The sequence below is a fragment of the Calliphora vicina genome, chromosome 5 (genome assembly GCF_958450345.1).
Source record: "Calliphora vicina chromosome 5, idCalVici1.1, whole genome shotgun sequence".
Classification (NCBI taxonomy): Eukaryota; Metazoa; Arthropoda; class Insecta; order Diptera; family Calliphoridae; genus Calliphora; species Calliphora vicina.
In genome coordinates, this window is record NC_088784.1 from 67,252,937 (window position 1) to 67,274,375 (window position 21,439).

The following is a 21,439-nucleotide window of genomic DNA, read 5'->3' on the forward strand; positions in this document are numbered from 1 at the left end:
ATAATACAACATTTCGCATTTTCCGCAATTTTCCAAGATTTAGACTAAGAACTTTCTATTGTTTGATTTGGAAAGGAATAATTTCAAAATTTCATACAAAAACTCGATTTTCCAATTTTCCGACTTTTCCGGAGGTATTTTCCAAAATATTCTTTCGTAAAAACCTTCTCCTCGAAAATACGAACTGACTAAAAATTTTACAGAAATCGGCACAGCCGTTCTCATTTTATGAATTACTATACATTATTTACACCATTTTTATATGTATATATAGATTTCATCGTTTTCTCAGCATTGACAAAACAATGGAAACTATAAGAATGAAGAATGAAGACTAAAACTAAAATAATATATATGAAAACGATGTTAGGTTAGGTTCCATGGACAGCCACTCGTCAATTAGCTCACTTGGGTCCATTCAAATCTGATCCCATTGTGCTACCTCAAGTTTGTCAGAGCCGGGCATTGGCAGAACAGAGTCAGAGTCTCCTCCATTTCTTCGTTTTGACAGCTTCTACAGTAATCGTTAAACCGTATGCCCAATCGTCTGGCAGAAGATTGGGCCTTGCTCATGACGGAAATCCATAAGTAGGATTGTCCTGCTGGCTCGTATACGGGACAGGTCCCCCTGAAAACGACTTGAACTTTCATAATTGTCTTATAATAAATTAGCTGAACCTGTTTTATATTGCATCTCGATTTTAATGTACAGTTTTGGACAAGTCTCTTACTTGTTTTTTAATAGATTTCATATGGAAATTTCTTATTAATGCACCTAATTTGAAAGAGTAAACAAAATTATTTATCATCGATTGATAATATAAAATAACTTTTATAGTACCGGACATGTGTTGGAATCAACATCGGCCCACATCTGTTTTTATATATATGTACACTAGAGTGCTCCAAGATTGTATGGACGAAAAAAACTTTCTAGGTACAGGCCGTCCCCCCCTCTAGAATTGTTCTATGTATTGTAGAAACACGTTGTGTAAAATATTAGGATGATAAGATAACGTTAACTGGTGGCGCAACGACGCTGAAGTTTTGAGGTGCATTTGCAAGGGGAAAATATGCAATTTTTTCAGTTTTTATAAAAATTTTGCCATTAAATAATGACTTTTACAATTTAATTTAAAAGAATCGAAATGTGTACGTAATTGTCGTTATAATAAGATATAAAAGACAAAAATTGGTGAAAAAGTGTTAAAGTTATTAAAAAATCGCCAGGCCATTAACGTGTCTCAGGCCACTAGAACAAGAAATTTATGAACAAAATTAACATATTTTGAGAAATATTAAAATAAAAGCTAATTTTTACTTAAAATATATCCATATTTACTTGTATATGAGTTTTTGTCCTCGTAGGATACCGTTAACCTATTCGCAGGTATGACCAAAAAAATTAAATTTTTTTAACGGCAGTTTCAAAACTCCAATTTCAAATTTTTAAAAATATTGTTAAACAAATTTCAGAATTTTTTGATCATCACATGGGGATTTATTGACAACATAATAGGGAATAAAAATGTGAAAAAAGTATGTCAATACCTCCTATAGTTTTTCCGTACCTGCGATATAAATTTTGCGATTTTCGAGAAAAACTAATTTTTTGCCCATATTTTGGGGAATGATCAGAATTTCCTTACTGTAATGATTTTTAAGTAAAAGCTATCCAGAATAATATAGTCCAGGTAATTTTAAATATAGTCTGAAAGTTTTACTAAAATCGGAAAACTTTAACCCTTAAATCGTGAAGGTCAAATGTCCATTTTTTCAATATTTGGAATTTCTCATGGAAAGATAGCGAAATATTATATATTTTTGGGCCGATTTTGATGAAACTTACGAAAAATATAAAATGAAGTCTAATATTCACAATAACAGTACAAAAATGGAAATTAACCCTTAATAGCACTTGGGGTCCAAATGACCCTCAACTTTTAAAATCACGAAAAACACATTAATTTTGACCCCAAGTACTCTTAAGGGTTAATTTCCATTTTTGTACTGTTATTGTGAATATTAGACTTCATTTTATATTTTTCGTAAGTTTCATCAAAATCGGCACAAAAATATATAATATTTCGCTATCTTTCCATGAGAAATTCCAAATATTGAAAAAATTGACCTTTGACCTTTGACCTTCACGATTTAACGGTTAAAGTTTTCCGATTTTAGTAAAACTTTCAGACTATATTTAAAATTACCTGGACTATATTATTCTGAATAGATTTTACTTAAAAATCATTACAGTAAGGAAATTCTGATCATTCCCCAAAATATGGCCAAAAAATTAGTTTTTCTCGAAAATCGCAAAATTTATATCGCAGGTACGGAAAAACTATAGGAGGTATTGACATACTTTTTTCACATTTTTATTCCCTAATATGTTGTCAATAAATCCCCATGTGATGATCAAAAAATTCTGAAATTTGTTTAACAATATTTTTAAAAATTTGAAATTGGAGTTTTGAAACTGCCGTTAAAAAAATTTAATTTTTTTGGTCATACCTGCGAATAGGTTAACGGTATCCTACGAGGACAAAAACTCATATACAAGTAAATATGGATATATTTTAAGTAAAAATTAGCTTTTATTTTAATATTTCTCAAAATATGTTAATTTTGTTCATAAATTTCTTGTTCTAGTGGCCTGAGACACGTTAATGGCCTGGCGATTTTTTAATAACTTTAACACTTTTTCACCAATTTTTGTCTTTTATATCTTATTATAACGACAATTACGTACACATTTCGATTCTTTTAAATTAAATTGTAAAAGTCATTATTTAATGGCAAAATTTTTACAAAATCTGAAAAAATTGCATATTTTCCCCTTGTAAATGCACCTCAAAACTTCAGCGTCGTTGCGCCACCAGTTAACGTTATCCTATCATCCTAATATTTTACACAATATGTTTCTACAATACATAGAACAATTCTAGAGGGGGGGACGATCAAAATTCGCAATTTTATTTTTTTGGAGCACTCTAATGTACACTTAGGTCTCGTTTTATGCGATAGATGCGTTCCAAAAAAAATCGCATAAATTGAATTCGCATAAAAAGATACTCTAGCTTCATATAAAAACTAATAATTCGTTCTAAAATTCTGAAAAACCTCATAAATTCAGATTTTAATTAAAAAATCAGAACAAAATCGCATAAAAAAATCAACAAAAATATATTTATTTAATTTACTTAAACAATAAAAACAAAATACGTTAACAAAAATAAACAAAAATATTTGTAATTACAGAATAGTGAAAATGAGCTAACACATTTTTTAAGGAAATTTTGTAAATATGTATTATTAATCTGAATCACTGAATAATTGTCTGCATCGGTTTGGAATTGGTTCAACGTCACTTTCAACACTAGATGATATAATCATTATTCCGTATCTGAATCTATATTAAGAATTTGATTTTGTAAAAAACAAACTATAACCATTATGTCAGTGATGCAAAATTGGTTTCATTTAAAAATGCTAAAAAGGTAAGGCCCTTAAGGGCTCGGTTATGTAAATGAAGAATTAAAAAAAAAACCATCTAAAATTTCAAAATTTAAAACGAGACCTGAGTGTATATGTTGTAATGTAAAAATTAGATTTTTACACACCCCTCCGCCCATAGACCGAATATCAAAAATCTGACTTTACAGTATTATCCGCTGGGTTATTCTGAAGATTTCCTGAAAATTTCATCAAAATCGGTCAAGCAGTTTTTTATATATATAGATGGCATTAGCGGTATAATATACCGTATAATGTAAAAACTACCGTATAATGTAAAAACTTAGCCCCTCCGCCCACAGATCGAAAATCAAAAATTTGACCCGCTAGGCTATTCTGAAGATACCCTGAACATTTCATCAAAATCGGTCCAAAATTGTTTTTGAGTTCATTCGGAACATACATACAAACATCAATTTTTATATATATAGATAACTAGCTGTCCCGCCAAACGTTGTTCTGCCATAGCTCACACAAAGTTTTAAGACTCCCACTATAATAGTACTCCAGATATGCATAAATAAATTTTTACTTTTTATGGGTGGTGCCATGCCCATTGCACCTATAAAGGTCAATTGTGAATCTATAAAGATATCGTGATGAAATTGAACATAATTTTTGTAAGGATCGGTCTATAATTGATCCTACTCACCATATATCAAAAGTAGTTTTTTCCGGAAGCAAATTGCTACTACTAAATTAGAGACTGAATTAATCTAGTTCTGTTTTTTTTGCTATACAGTAATAATTAAAATTAACTGTAGCCAATATTTCACTTAAACTGCAATGGAATCTAATGAGTATTTTTTTATCTTATTTAATTTGATATTTAATGTACACTCAATTAATATGATTGTATGTACATAAATGACAAATAACTATCAATGTTTATTTTATCGTAAAATAGCTCACACAGAAAAAAAAACAATAACATCAACAAGAACCAAAACCCCATTAACATTAATGAATTTTATTAAATTTATGTAATAAAACGTTTATTATCCCTTAAAATTAATAGAGTGTAAGTTGAGCCATCATCATGTATAAATCGAATGCGATAAATGTTTCAACAACTATTCCAACAACCGCAACGAAGAACAAAAACAGTGATAATGAATTGGAAATATTACCATTGAATGGTAAAAATAATAAAATATTTAAATTAATCGTATTATAATTTTCGCAACTCAAGAATAATGAAAATAATAAAAGTGAATAAATTTTGCATTTACAAAATTTAGATAAAAACCTACAATGTAGTTTATTGTCAACGCCATTGTATCTGGAATTGAGAGGATTCAGTATTGAGGATACAAATAAAAGGAAGCATTTAGTAAGAACCATATTTGGTTGGATAATTGTAAGTAGTAAAGAAATAATTTACAAAATATGTATTAATAATAATTTATTATGGTTAAAAAAAATTAATCAATCCAGTTTCGATAAAACTGCATGTGTATGAATTTAAATTAAGGACTAAGTTAAGAAAAACTTTTATATAAAAATATCTAATTATACTCTTTAAGCGGTATTACGATCGATTGAATACATATAGATAGCTTCGGCTGTGCCGAGTCTTGTATACCAACCATCAATATGTAGTTTTGGCCTTTATGGGGACTTGAATCAGTTATGGTGCGAATTGTACAGAATTTAATAGTGATTAATTTCTTAAAACATTAAATGACTTATGTAGAAATTTATGTTAAGGACTGAGATCGAAAAAACCTATACACACGTTTTTCATTAAAACTTTTAAACCTTTGTAAAACATGTCAGTTATTATTTTTAATGTTGTTGTTAATCTGATGAGTGACGAGAAAAAGGTGCGTACTAAAATTGTTAAATATTTTCAAAAAAACCCAACTTGGTCCTACAAAAAGTTGGCCAATCAATCAAAGGTTTGTATTGGGGGAACTTGTCCGTTGATAGAAAACCTGCTTCATGTAGAAGGATTGGTCCACATGATGTTTCTAAAACCAATAAATAAAAAGCATTTTCAAAAGAGCTCCCAATACATCCGGTAGCAAAGCAGTCCGGTTAGCACAGTGCTCGGACTATTTGGTACGAAAAGTTAAAGCCAATGCAGGTTTAAAAACATACAAGGCTCAAAAAGTTCATGACTGGAACTCTGCTAAAAAATTTAGAGGCCAAAGACAGAGCACGGAAATTGTAGTAAAATTTTATACAAAAATTATACCTGCAGCTTAATGGATGATGAAACGTGCGTATGGAAAATTGTTCGCATCATCTGCTAAAGCTTGTACAAATTGGAAGGAGTTAATCGGTATTGTTCCAACCGCCACTTCACGATTCACCAAAAATTTTCAATAGGATTGAGCTTGGGACATTGAACTGGTCACGACATCAATAATTGTTTCAAAATTGGCAACGCAGTAAGGAAACAGTAAAACATGGTTGCTTTATATGGTGCCATCTTGGACCAATGCAAAGAATCGATGAAATAATGGGTAAAGGAAACCATCTGCGTATTTTGCAGACTCATCATACCGATGTTGTAGTCGTGGATGAAGTAATTTTTCAATGGGATGGCGACCTAATGTACACGTCAAAAATCGTAGAGAATGGTGATTCTAGACAAATTTCTTATTAATGCAGTTACCAGCTCAATCCTATTGAGAATTTGTGGTGAATCGTGAAGTGGCGGTTGGAAGAATACTGATTAATTCCTACCAATATGTACGACCTTTAGCAGCGGAAAAAGAGATTATTCCAAATGAAGTAAATGAAAAATTGGTAGAAAATATGCCAAAGCGTGTAAAAATTTATTAACGTAATAACGTACATTTTGAAAAAAAAATTTAAAAATGCAATTCTTCTCTAAAGTTTTTTTGGGGTGCAAAATTGATTATTAAACATAAAATAAATGACAGAAAAAATTTTGGGATTTGATTCTTCTTAGATTCTTCAAGGCATTTATTAAGATATTGATACTTTCTCAGCTTTCGATATCTTGCTCGATAATTGACCCATCGATATCATTATCGAACGTATAATCGTTGTCTTCCGTAATTTGATCCTTGTTCCAATTTTCAATATCATCAATGCTGAAGTCAACGTTTTAAAATATGTATGTACAGTGGTCGACATAAGTCTACGTACGACCACAATTTTTGCCACTTTATTAGAAAAAATCCGGTAAATAAAAAAATAATAATGCAGTTTTGTTTGAAATCTATTTTTATTGCTATGCTCCAAAAAAATGTTGCAATGTAAACTTGCAAAATTATTCATAAAAAACAATAAAAAAAAACATTGACAAAAGTCTACATACAACCACAGCATGTCCTGGTTTTTTTGAATACTAGCAGATAAGCATGCAATTTATTAAGTCTACAGTTCAAACAATATTCAGTAACTTTGAAAACACTGGTACAGTTAAAAACAAGCTGCGAAGTGGTCGCCCAAAGAAAGAGATGTAATCTTCATTTTAAAAGAAGTCAACAAAAACTCAAAAGTAAATACCTCAAAATTGGCCAAAGAACTCGCAACAAGATCAGAAGTTATTGTTCATCTACGAACAATTCAAAGAACCTTAAATAATAATGGTAATTATAGCAGAACTCCTCGTAAATTAGCGAACGGATCGCAAACTTCGTTTGGAAAAGCACTTTGAAAAGGACATGGAATTCTGGAAGCGAGTTTTGTTCACTGATGAGTTGACGTATAACATATTTGGAAGTGATGGAAGAGATAAAGTGTGGCGCAAAACAAATAGAGCAATGGATACGAAAAACTTACTCGCTACAGTTAAGCATGGTGTTGGCAGTGTGATGGTTTGGGGTATTGTCGCTGTTTCTGGAGTGGGAAAGTTAGTGTTTATTGAGCATAATATGGATCGTTATCAGTACAAATCCATTTTGGAACAAAATTTTAGAGCATCCGTTGATATTTTAACTCTTGGTTAAAGTTGGATTTTTCAACAAGATAACGATGCGAAACATTGGTCTCAAATTGTTAAGATTGGCTACTCTACCATGCCCCATGATAATTGTACACACCACATCAAAGCCCGGACTTAAATGTTATTGAGCGTATGGGAAATTCTACAACGGAAGATCCGAAAACATCTTATTACTTGTGAACCAATAACGTCCGCAGAATTTAGTTACTTCGTTGCCCAGACGCTTGTAGATGCCCGTGGTGGCCCAACGAAATATTGAATTTAATGCAAATTTGTATTCGTTGAAAAATTTTTTATTTAATGTACAGATCTTATGTAGACTTTTTTCAACATATTTTTTTAATTTTTTGTGAATAAAAGTTAAATTAATTATAAATTTAGCGATATTTTTTGTTATATTACTAAAAATGCTTTTGAAATAAAACTGCCCAATTGTGGGCAAATTTTTCAATGAATTTTACAAATATTTGGTATTAAAATGCTGCAGTCGTCCGCATATAAAATCACTTCCTCTCCTTATTCGGGAGGTTCGGGAGTATAGACATTTTAAGGTAAACAGAAGTGGCGACAGGACCCAGCTCTGAGGAACTGCTTGCTTAACTCTACGGGGTGGACTAAGCCCTACAAAACAACTGTTGGGCGTTGAGGACTGTTGGATGGCGTGGCTGACAGGGTCGAAGGCCTTTGACAGGTCTAGCCTCGAAGATCGTCCTCTGCTGATTTAAAACCTGTGAGATTAGAGTGGCAATGGCGCGCCAATGCTACGGTGGTGCTGTGAATTTTAAGGAATCCATACTGGTATGTCTTTGCGACAGGTGACAAAAGAGAAATCGGCCTATTGGATTGACCCTCAGTCTTGTTTTTCCCAGGTTTGGGAATCGGAATGACTCTACCCTTTGTCCAGTCACTGGGTATAATCAGTTATGACCATTGTCAGGTAAACGACTCCCCGCTTCCCAATGAAGAATGTGGAATAAGACTTCGTTTCGTCTAGTCTCTCTCAGAGAACTCACTAAAAAGCCTGTACAAAGACACGCGAGCACGGTTGATGGTTGGGTATCTTAATCGCGAGCAGGGTTAGAGAGAGACCGACATGTATACCAAAACTTTCCAACTCTAGAACTGAACTGGCAGTTTTTCACGTGATCTAACCATTTTTTCCCTACTGGTAGAGCGTAGATATTATAGAGCTTTATATCTACTTTGTGATTGACATTCCTTCTCCCCCTGAAACGATGTTTCTTGTACGTACCATTTTGGTATGTTCTTAACCTTTCATCATATAGGATTTTATGCTTCAATCGTAAACTTAACTGCTGGCAAAAGATAATTCTTGGTGCTTTTGGCCTCGTTAATCTAATCTGATAATATGCAAATATAATTTCTGGTCACATGAACCTCCATTGTTTATTTAATATATTAAAATTAATTTCCTAATGACCTAAATGAACAAAATATATTAATGTATATATACATATGTACAAGATAAAATACTTGAAAATATCGAAATTTAATTCTAAATAATATACAAAAGGCAAAAAGAACAATGTTGTATAAATAAATTTAAGCAATCATCATCAACTTTTAACCCCCACACATCACAGATAATTTAATTTAACGTAGCAACAACATACATTTAATTTGTATTGTATTCTATTTTTTATTTTATTTTATCTATTTTAATTGTTGCTTTCTTTCTTTGCAGCTTCAAAATATTGTTTATCTGCCCGTCATGTATTTATTTCTACGAAATGTACCAATTATGTCACAAAAAATCGACATTTCTACAGTCATGTGGATAATAAACTTTATTATATCTGCGCTACTGTATCGTTTTCGGAATTATCGTCGACCAATAACGAATGCTTATTTATCGTTGATCTTCGTAACGATATTGACGGCAATTCTAATGGGAGTATATGCTAATATAACGAACAGCCTAACGGTAGGTAAATGATTTTTATTTTAAAATCAAGTAAGAGAGCTATATTCGGCTGTGCCGAATCTTATATACCCTTCACCAAATTATACCATCAAAAAACTTTTGGTGAAATTTTTTTTTTCCAATTTTGACCCATTGTAGGTCCAATTTATTATGGTCTTATAAACGTCGTTGCAAAGGTCTTTGAAATATCTATACATAAGATAGCAACCGAGCCGGAAGAATTCCGGAGGCATTGATGTATGAAACATGTATGTAAGTTATTTGGGGGCTTCGGAAAGTTTATTTCAACAGACAGACGGACATGGCTTAATCGACTCCGCTATCTATAAGGATCCAAATTACAGTATTGGCCATAACTTTTCAATTCATATTTTTTTTGATAAAAACAGTTTTTTTGGGATGTATTTTGTATATATTTTATTAACTAATATTGTTAATGTTCATATAATATTCATTTAGTAAAAGATAATTTTATTAAAAATTAATTTAAAATGATAAATCATATAAAAACTTAAAACGCAACGGACAAAACAAAAGCACCCTCTTATAAGATGTTTAAAAATTCGACTCGGTACTGCATATTTGCAATGTGAGTTATCGGGAATCACAATGAATGCATTTAAAAATTCCAAAAGGTAAAAATAAAGGAAGACGTAGGCAAAATTTAAGTTTTATACAGTTTATTGTTAAAAAAAAAAACAATGACAAGGAACAAGTACTCCAGTGAATTTAAAATTAAAGTTATTGAAGACTGGAAGACAGGTTTATCACTACATGAATTGAGTAAAAAATATTCAATTAACAGATCAGTTATTTCCAGGCTCGTTTCAAAATTTTTTAAGACTGGTCGCATATCACCGGTGCATTCTGCAGGTCGTTCGCGAAAAAAACACGATATTATGATTCCTTGATCAAAAGAGCAATACATAAAGATCCTACAGCATCAGCTATTCAAGTACGAACCAGTTTAAGATTATGAGTTAGCGAAAGAACAATCCGTAGAAGAGTAGTAGAAGCCCGATTATTCAGCTGGCGACCAGCAAAAAAAAAGCATTTCTATCAGGTAAGAACAAGAAAGCTAGACTGAAGTTTGCCAAAGCCCACATCGACTGGAGTGTCCAAAAATGAAAGACAGTACTGTTCCCTGGCGAATCCAAATACAACTTAAAAAGTTCCGCTGGAATAAGGCGTGTACGCAGACCAAAAGGAGAAGGACTGAATCCTAAGTATTGCAAAGGAACAATGAAACAAGGAGAAGGCAATGTAGTGGTCTGGGGTTGCTTTTCTGGTCAATGATTTGTTCCAAATCATAAAATTTATGTGATTATGGATCGGTTCATGTACCGTGATGTATTGAAAGCTGTAATGTTGCCTTATGCCAGTGAAGAGATGCCAATTATAGGGAGCTTCCAAGAGGATAACGATCCTAAGCACCCCTCCAAAGTTTGTAAGACTTGGCTACAAAGCAATAAGGTTCAATTTCTTCATTGGCCTGGTCAATCTCCCGATCTCAATCCTATTGAGAACTTGTGGCACATTGTTAATATGAAAATAAATCGTGAAAATTGCTGAAATAAGGATTGTCAATTCTCACGATTTATTTCATGCCGTTAAAATAGCCTGGGAAGGAATACCGAAAAACGCCAAAAAAAACATAATATCTTCTATGCCAAGAGATGTTCTTGTGCCATCCAAAACAAAGGATTTGCAACAAAAAATTAATTAAATTTTTAATTATAGTATATCCTTGAAGGGGTGCTTTAGTTTTGTCCGTTTCATTTTCTATCTTAAAATATTTTTGATTTTAAGTTACCTCTTATAGAAAGGTTAACTTTGAAAGTGTTTGTTTATCAATACTAAACATATTAACAAATGAAAATAATACATAATAGATATTTAAAACTTTGATTTTATACAAAAAATTCATTTAGGGGGTGCTTTAGTTATGGCCAATACTGTATATGGGGGATTTCACGACAAGTGAACCAACTTTTAAAATCGATGTCTTCCGATCGGGATGAAATTTGCACCAAGGTTAGACCTATTGCATAGTAATTCAGACACAATTTTCAAATTTCAACAAGATCGGTCAAGAACTCTCGTAGTTAGAGGGGGTCAAAATTTGACATTTTGGCCAAACATGTGAATTTTCTCATCCATGTAACTTATTACCTATTGTTCTTAGCAAAATGTGTCCCAAATAGTTTAGATAGCTATAGCTTTCTAAACAATAGGTAATAAGTTACATGGATGAGAAAAATCACAAATTCAAATTTTGACACCATCTAACTCCGAGAGTTCTTGACCGATCTTGTTGAAAAATTGTGTCAGAATTACTATCCAATAGGTCTAACCCTGGTGCAGATTTTAAAAGTTAGTTCACTTAACGTGAAATCCTTCTCCTTCTCACGAAGGTGAAGGGTATAATAAATACAGCCCAATTATGAATAAGAAAAGGGAAAAATCTCACGGGGAATTTTTAATAATATTTGGGAGATAGTTCCCAACTTCGTTATTACATTATGATAGTTTTAAGCGATTTTTACCTATAATTTAATTAAAAAAATGTAATGTATATTTGTTAATTTCTCTTATTTATAGGTCATCTTGCAGCCGATAATATTAATATTGCAGTTGTCTGCAATTATTGTTTACAGCCTGCAGTCTAAATTTAAATTGACAAATTTTCGAGCATTCATAATTGTACTAGCAGTTTATCTAGTGTTTATATGTTCAAATATTTTCATATTTAATTATTCGACATTCTATAGTACGAGCTCATTTAGTACGTTGACAGCTGTTTATATTATTTTCGATACCCAATTGATATTAACATCACCGCTGCACAATTATCAAATGGCTGCAAATGAACACGTTTTTGGAGTGGTCAATTTATTTGCCGATCAATCGAAATTGGCTTGGCTGCTATTTAAATGTTTCTGTTTGGACAGTACAATATCGTTTTGTAGAAATGCTTTTAAAACCATGACATCCAAGTTATATTGAGAGATGTTAGAGATATAATAATATTCAAATGGAAAATCGAGTTATTACTAAAGTATTATAAAAGAGAGTACCAAACTATTTTTGTAAATAATGGAAACAAATAAAACAAGTTACGATATATACGTCTGTGGCTTTACAAATGTATTCTTTCAATACTGGATCAAAGTAATTGAAAAGAGAGCGACCAATTTCCTTATACGCCACTACAATTATCTTCTTGTCCATCACTCATGAGTTGCTGCAAAAGCTTTTAGGCAAGGTTGGCTACCGGTTTATCTTGGTAACGGTTTTTAAAGTTTATTTCGGTATTTTAATGATAACGGTAATTTCATTCGAAATTAAATTGTTAAACAAATTTACAAAGGTCAAAAATAAGTTGACGAGTTTCAACGAACTCTATTATTAACATCCAAAATTTGGAGTTTTATAAATTAAAAAAAAATATTTATAGAAAATCGGTAACGGTATTTAGTAGTAACAGTATTTACTATTATATCGGAAACGGTATTTAAGCGGTAACGGTAATTGCAGTTATTTAGGTAACGATAACAGTAGTTGAGCTGAAAGGGTATTTTAGGGGTAACAGTAGCTTTGCGGTAACGGTAGCCAACCAAAGCTTTTATGACTCTATTTTGCGATTTTAATTTCTGGTTGATATAGATGGTCTAGAATCATCGGGTTTTGTATGCTAGGGTTAAGTAGGATATGTATGAAAAGCGACACTGTCGATTTTGAACATGATAACTGATATTTACGTTAATGCAGATGGTCTGTGGCCAGGTACAGTGACTTGTACACCATATGAAAAGTTGGTACAATCATCCGCATACAATACCAGCGGGACATCCGGGAGAGGTTCAGGAAGTTATACGTTGAAGAGTATGTGTGAGATTATTACTATTGCGACACGTCTATTATTTTGCGTTAAGTAGGTGCTGTGACTTAAGTGGTTAAGCGATTGACCATTAATCTTGATATGGTATTTGAGGCGCTGCCAATAAGTTTATGACAATTATTAGTTTACTAATAACTAGTACTTATCACAGCGCCCTCCTTCGGCGGTATGGCATTGAAACACCGACGAAGTAAAATAAATTAATAAATAATGGTTATAAAATAGCTTGAATAATGCCCCTACTCAACACCAGAGTAGTGACACATCTCCTTTCAACATCTTTCCTTCCCCAATCTATCCGTTTTCCAAAGAAAGTAACATAATTAATATATAGGCATTAATTGACTTGTCAGAACTTGTCTGAATAGACACTCCAACGTTTGACTTCGTTAGGAAGAATGCAGTGCATAAATGGAGCTTAGAGCGGTGAACCGTGTCAAATGCTTTGGATAAATCCAAAGCAGCAATAAGTGCAAATAGTGAGTTGACCCGGTCGCTGCTGATTGAGATCATAAGCGCTCTGGATTGCTACCAAGTTCAAAGCCCAACATGTGTTATGGGTTTTCTCTGCTCTTTCAGTTTGGAAACAGTAGTGATTCTAAAACCTTTACTACATGTGATGAAATGGTAATCGAGAAGTATTAGACCCGTTTTGTATCAAGTTTCCCAGATTTTAGAATAGGAATAGATTACATAACATTTTAATTGCCGAACCGAGAGTTCCATAGATGTGTGAGATATTCTAACAGTAGTGGTCAACAGTATCCACGGATAAATCGAAAGCTGCAACATTTTTCAGCGCGAATTATTCCAGAATAGGAATAATAGTGCGCGTACACGGTCGCTGCTTTTTGAGACCATTAACGATCTAGATAGCCATAAAATTCAAAGCCATGTTTTTATGAGCTGAGTGAGATGTGCTTTATCAAGTTGGCAAACGTAGTGAGTTGTTACAGGCGAGGAAAGGAAAATCGGAAAGTATATGTTCCCAATTGTAGCGAGTTTGTCTGCTTCCAAAAAGGCAAACAACTCGAGCAAAATTCCAATTCCCGAACAGGGAGTTCCAGAGATGTGTGAAATATTCCACAGCTAATTATGCCATCAGGAACATATTATATTACGGAATAATATTTCCAATTTTCGGAAGGTGAAGGAATGGTTCAGAATCTCGTTTGAAATTCTTGGTTCACAAGATTATAGCTATTTTGTTCCGGTTCCGCTAGGTTGGATGTCCGACAAATTGTTTGCATAATTGAATTGCGCATTTCTTGACATCTGGATGTTGTGCATTATTAATGAGTGAGATCGAAAAAACCTTAACATACGTTTTTCCTTAAAACTATTTTTTTTATCAAGTTACCTTTGAATAGTATGCCATTTATTATGTTTAATTTAAATTATATTCATTTGTTGTTAATATGATTAAAATGAGTGACGAAAAAAAATGTTATTAAATAGTATCGAGAAAACTTGTCCGTTGAAAGGAAAACCTGCTTCAGGTAGAAGTAATGGTCCATATGACGTTTCTAAAGCCAATAAATAGAAAGTATTTTCAAAAGAGCTCCCATGACATCATATAGAAGACACCACCCACCCCAACCGCAGACTTAGAGCCATCTGTATAGATGACAAACGAGTCCCTAGAAGAAGGTAACTCACCCACCCACGATACAGAGAAGCGTCTGTCGATAAAGGGTAAGGGAGTGCAGTAATCAATGTTGACAGGGAGATAAGGTACACTTCCCAAAATAGACGCATGGCCGGTGCCAGGCCTCCATGCTCCTATAGTGCTTAGCCTAACCGCCGAATTGATGGCTATGAGATCAGCAGGTAGCCAGTGCATCACAACGAACAGAGCACGAGATGGAGTGCTCCGTTGCGGACCCATAATCATTAGTGCAGAGATTCGCAGGATTCTCTCGATCATCCCACAATAGGTGGATTTCGAATTTCTAGGGCTAATTCCTCAGGTCTTCCCAATGGCTCTTCTGCAGGCATAAATAGTGATAGCCGCTTTAGACGCTCTCGCATGGATATTCGGGCTCCAGGATAGCTTAGAGTCCAGAATAATTCCCAGATACTTAGCACTATCCGAGAGCTTAAGTTCCACTTCGTTTAGGTGCGGTAATGGGAACGAGGATTTTGTACCTTCTTGAGAAAAGCACAAGCTCTGTTTTTCCAGGATTCCCACCGAGTCCACTAGCAGTGCTCCACTGGTTGAGTGTGCTAAGTGAAGTTTGTAGGCATTGTGATAATGTGTCCAAGTGTTTACCAGAAACGGCTACAGCAACATCATCAGCATATGCAACAGTTTTGCACTTCATGGAATCTAATTTCATGAGAAGTAAATTAATGGCAAGATTCCACAAGAGTGGCGATAAAAACCCTCCCTGAGGAGTGCCTCGGTTCGCTACTCTAAAGATAGTTACATCAAGGAATGTTTACAAAAGAGGATGCTCCATTCATTTTAACAAGCGTTAAAATCGAAAGGGTAAGAATGTTTTTAGGTGGCAACGGGATACCCTTAGGATGAATCGCTAATATTAAACACAATTTTCCATCTCAATCCAAATATTAACTGGAAATAATCAAGATATTTAAACTCCCCAAACATTCTCATTGTCTGTCCGGCCCTCCTTGCCAACTCAAACTGATAAGGGCTCATTTGTAAACTACAAGAAGGCCAACAGGCAGGGCTTTACAAACTTATGGTAATATTGTATTTTTGAAGGAAGTATCCGCTTGGATTGATAGCAATAAACTGAATCGTTGACATTCTAGTAAAGTTCCAATTATATACTCTAATTATAAGTTAATGTTAAAATAAGTTTTTTAAATTGCTATTCAAGGTACAAATTAGGTAGTGAAAACAGTAACCATTTAGTGCTTTATTATACTTTAAACCAGCTACCACACAGCCTCTTTTTAATCAGAATCACTAACAAGTGCAGAACGTTAATGGTAGGGTTTAATAAATAATTTCTTGCAGTCACCACAACATCTGAGGGCTTGTTTAAATTTAACCATAATTGCAAAACATTACTTCAAAATCACGATATATTCAGTTTGCAATTATTGATTGAAAACGCTATTTTCAATAAAACTAAATTAAAACAAACAATAATTGAATGACATTGAAATATGCTGCCGTTTTCCATAGTAAATTTTACAATAAAATAAGTAAACTTTATTATTAATTTTTACTAGCATTGCTCTTTTGCATTCAATTTATTTATTAAAACAAACTGTCTGTGTGCTTGTGTAGTAAATAGCATTGATAAAAAAAAATTAAAGAAATTTTCAATAAAAAAAAAATAGTTTCTTATGAAACAATAATAGATTGATGTCTGATAGAATGGAGCTCATGTAAAAGAGTTTATGACGATAACAAATCAATAAAAAGGTTTTTTTTTGTAATTTAATAGAAAAGTATAGTATAAAAGCAGCAAAGATATTTGATCATCTAGGTAAATAAATAATGACTTTGTCCATTAGTATCAAATAACCATGGAACAGTGTTGAAGAATGTAAATGATTTTCTATGTACAAGTAAATTCACTAATGACACTGTTTAATATTTAAACAAAAATTCCTTAGTCCTTTGACTAAATGGAAGTTTATAGAGAAAATACGTTTATTTCTACTAATTTTTTAAATTGATTTTCCCCCTTGCATTTAGATAATTTATAAATTGTATTAAACTTACCTATAGGATCTATACATTCCAATGTTAGGGCACATTTTATCCATGGCAATAAGATTTTCTCCGTTACGAATACAGTATCAACAAATAGAACTGTATCTAGGTCGACCATTCTTAAAAAGAAAAAATCATCGGCATCCGTTTGAAAGTAATCAAACATTTTCGGATGTGTACGCGTCGACACCGCAGTCGGTGTATTCCAACCGAGGACACCCGTTTCGGCCACCTTTGTTTGTAGATCATTGAGATCACGACTAGAACCACGTATACGCATATAGTTTTCAGCAAAAAGTATAGATTTTGAACGCATTAATGCATCTTTTATCACAATTGGACGATATGCATGCATACGCTGATCGGCAACGTATGAGGGAAACACTGATAGATCATAAGATATAACTGTACATCTGGAGCTGTTGCAGTAAGCACTAAGTGCTCTTAAGTCTTCCTCCGATAGGCCAAGATCATAGATGAGTAAGTATTCGTTTGGAAATTTAGAAGCGATATTTTGCGATAGCAATATGGCTGAGGGGGCTTGACCCTCCTGGACATAGGTGACAATGGTGAAGTTTGCTTTTGTGCCATTAAAGAATGGTGTTGTATGTACATGTGCCGTTTTCGAATGGAGTCTCTCAACGCCATCATTGTTGTTGATCTTATCTGATTCGTGTTCAAGAGGTAAATGTTGAATTTCTACTACATAGCCCTGTCCGTCTCGGGTTTCTTGAGTCTTTTGTTGCGCATTCGGTTTCGTTTCATATTTATAGTACTGAGATTCTAATTGCTTTGTTGGATGTGATAACGACGATGACGAAGACTGCGATGAGGAGGATGATAACGGTGAGGTAAAGCCCAAAATTGTTAAATATTTTGGATCAATTTCTAGTTTCTTTTGTTCTGAAACACGTAAGTTTTCCTGAAAGAAAAATGCAATAAAAATAAATTAACACAATCAACATAAAAGTTATAAATATTTGTATTTTGTTAAATAAAATTATTTATTTCGTCCATATTACTTAATTTTTGTGAAGAGTCCTCTTCAAATTGTAAGTAATAGAGTTGAAATTATACAATCTTATCATTTAAATGCACAAATTTTAGTTTTAATGCTTCCCTAGAAACTACTTACTATTGACAGAAACTTCATTTCCATATTATTGCGATAAATGAAATTAACAAAGTTCTTTATTACACAATTAAATGACGGTATTTAACTATCTTGAGGCAATAAAAAATAAAATGATTTTACAAATCCTAGCAAATAAATTGCGATAAATAAAATGTACACTTAACAATTTGACGAAATAAAGTACAATAATATATTTTGTAAAGAATTGTATACAAATCAGTGAATTGTGGCCACTACGCAACCATTATTTTTTAGTTGTATTTATAAAACTGGAACTCAGAAAGACCGAAGTCTTTCTCATGACCAAAGATTGGTAGCTTACCGACGCACAGTTGTTTAGAAACTTTTTATTTTGGAAATAATTCGGTAGCTCGTGAAAGATTGGAGATATCTTAATGAAATTTTACATACTCAATGCTGTGGTGTTTTTGAGTATATTTACATCGGCACGTAGTTGGAATGGGAGCTAGTGAGCGGGCCCCTAAAGTTGCCCACTCGCAATTCATACCAGATTGTTACTACGACAGCGGGTCAATAAGTCCGTCACTTTTTGAATTTCCCGCATCTTAACTGAAAGGTCAACACTACTCCTGTCAACAGGGATCTGTCAGTGGACTCCTGTCAGAATTTGAACAAGCTGCGTCATTTAGTTTGTATTTGACAGCCATTGATAGCAGACTACCTCGTTTTTGAAGAGAAAATAGAAAAAAGTGAATTTGCTTCTGCTCATTATTTTTTGCGGAAAACTAAGGCAAAGCTTGATAAATACTACGAGAAATCTGCACAATTAAATTCAATGTTAAAAAAATGGTTTACTGAATTTCATTGTGGCCGTAGAAGCACGGAAGATGCCGAACGTTCTGGATGCCCAATTGTGGTCTCTACACCCGAACCAAATTGATAAGGTTTTGGCCGATCGGAGATTGAAAGTGCGAGAGATTGTGGAAGCTAAAGGCATCTCACATGGCTCAGTGGTTTCAATTTTGAAGGATCACTTGGGTATGAGAAAGCTTTCCGCATGATGGGTGCTCGCAATTGACCACAAACACAATCGCGTGTCAACTTCGCATGAGTATTTGGCGTTGTTCAACGGCAATATGGATTTGCTTTTGCGACAACATTTGGTCAAGTCACCGTTATATATTTTCGAAATAACGGTATATCTCAAAAACACGAGCTAAACTAAAACAAGAGAGCTATATTCGGCTGTGCCGAATCTTATATACCCTTCAGCAAATTATACTTTAAAATACATATTTTAAATATTTTTAGGTAAACAAAATATAAAATTTTTTTGGAAAATAATTTTTTTTTTCGATTTTGTTTTTTAATTTCTTTTCCAATTTTTTTTTTTATTTTTTAAAATTTATTTATTTTTTAAATTTATTAGTGAAAAAAAATGTGGTGGAAAAAAAATTCGGGTTAAAAAAAGCTTTTCCCGATTTTGAACCATTTCAGGTCCAACTTACTATAGTCTTACATGTATACATCGTTGCAATGGACTCTGAAGTATCTATCATTAGATATCCATATTGTCTATATTAATGACTTAGTAATCCAGATATAGGTCAAAAATCGATGTTGTCCTGGTTTTTCCTCTTATCTCAGCCATTTGTGGACCGATTTTCTCGATTTTAGATAACAACCGAGCCGGAAGAATTCCCGATATACTGATATATCAATCATCTGGGTGCCCCGCTTAACATTTTTTTCAACTAGCACAGTGTAATTAATATCGGGATTAAATTGGACATAAACAAGTTGTAAACAAACAAGTTTTTTCCAACTTTTGTAATAATCGGTCCATAATTGACCCTACCCCCATATAACCACTGCATCAGAAAAATACTTTATTGCCAATAAATACAAAAAAAAAACACTCTTAATTGTTTGTAATTAATTTCACATTTATTTAATAAAAACAACATTTTATAATATGTAAAACAACTTCAATGGTTATTGTTTCCAGGAATCGTTGTAATTACTTGTCGTTACTTTATCTCCTCATTGATCATATTAGTTGCACTGCATTTATTTTGTTCACAAAACATAATTTGTTTAGCACTTATTAATTAATTTGTACTTTTGCGTTCTAAATTACAAAAAAAAGAACATGATAAATTACGTACGTAGCACAGTGGCGCCCGTAGAACAAGTGAGGTTGCAAAAATCAAAAATTGCAGGTGCCCCTAAAATTTTTTGAATAAACTTATTTTGCAGGAAATTTTTCAACGATTTCAAATGCAAAATGCTACTCTTATTACAATCAGTATTTGGTTCAAATGATATAACCCTTCAAAGTTGACAACTAATTGGGTGTGATTTATTATATATTTTCAGATGTAGTATCTCGAAAACTAGGTAACAGATCGTTATTCTTTTTGATTCTATTGATAGATTTATTTATTAAGAAAAGAATAAAAAAATTGTATTGTTTGCTTTGTGTTTGTCCAGGTAAATCGATATTTTCCAACTATCCATTTTTTCAATATTTCCCAAATAAAAAAAACTACAAATTTCTATATTTGTCATATTTTCAAAATAAGTTCTTTGATTATTCCTTGCCCCATTTTTTAGCTAGAGGTAAAATTTTGAAAAAATATAAAAAAAAATTAAATCTTTTATGGAATAATTTTAAATTTAAAAAAAAAAAAATCAAAAATTTTAAAAAATATTTTTTGAGTTTTAAAAAACTCAAATGGCGCCACTGTGCGTTGTTTAAAATCCAAGCGGCTTGTAAATCAAGGTGGGATGGGACGGCGCGACGAGGCGTATAATTTGACAACATTCTGTAGTCGATTCATACACATTTGTTTACAAATTGCAAACGTACGGTTTCGAAAAAATTTAAATCATATGGTGTCAAAGTGACACCAACCAAATTTTTGTATATACCCTCATTCCCCAGTTTTGGTGGTATGAAACCATTCACGCGTGATCTGTGAAAAAACTTCTAAATGAATCATCCTATAACAATTATCGCAACTGATGTGCCTTTTAATATCAAGTTAAATAATGTTAATTATGTCACATACATCCTAATACTTATTTAAAAATTTGATTGCATTTAAGCAACGCATTTATAATGTATCTGCTGGCATCTTATTGAAAATACATTCTAAACAACAAATCTTAATGAGGCAATTAATATTCTATTCGCTTTCCATTTCCCGATGTCATGGAACCACTGGGCATTTAATTTTTTTAATTGCGCAATGGTTCCATTTACACTTTCATAACATTACAAAAACAGTGAAACGCAATTTGTGTTGATTCTATGACAATTAAATTTTACTAGACAAAATGGTTTTTTTTTATCG

The 21,439-nt window shown here is 32.8% G+C and overlaps 1 protein-coding gene across 1 annotated transcript in view; it reads right to left on the reverse strand.

Moving 5' to 3' along the window:
* The window catches only part of LOC135961927 (uncharacterized), a 62,019-nt gene that overhangs the window by 13,746 nt on the left and 26,834 nt on the right, over positions 1 to 21,439 (reverse strand). The window contains exon 3 of the mRNA XM_065513575.1: positions 16,994 to 17,906. Within this exon, the coding sequence (XP_065369647.1) occupies positions 16,994 to 17,906 (913 nt within the window). The remainder of the gene's footprint in view (positions 1 to 16,993; positions 17,907 to 21,439) is intronic.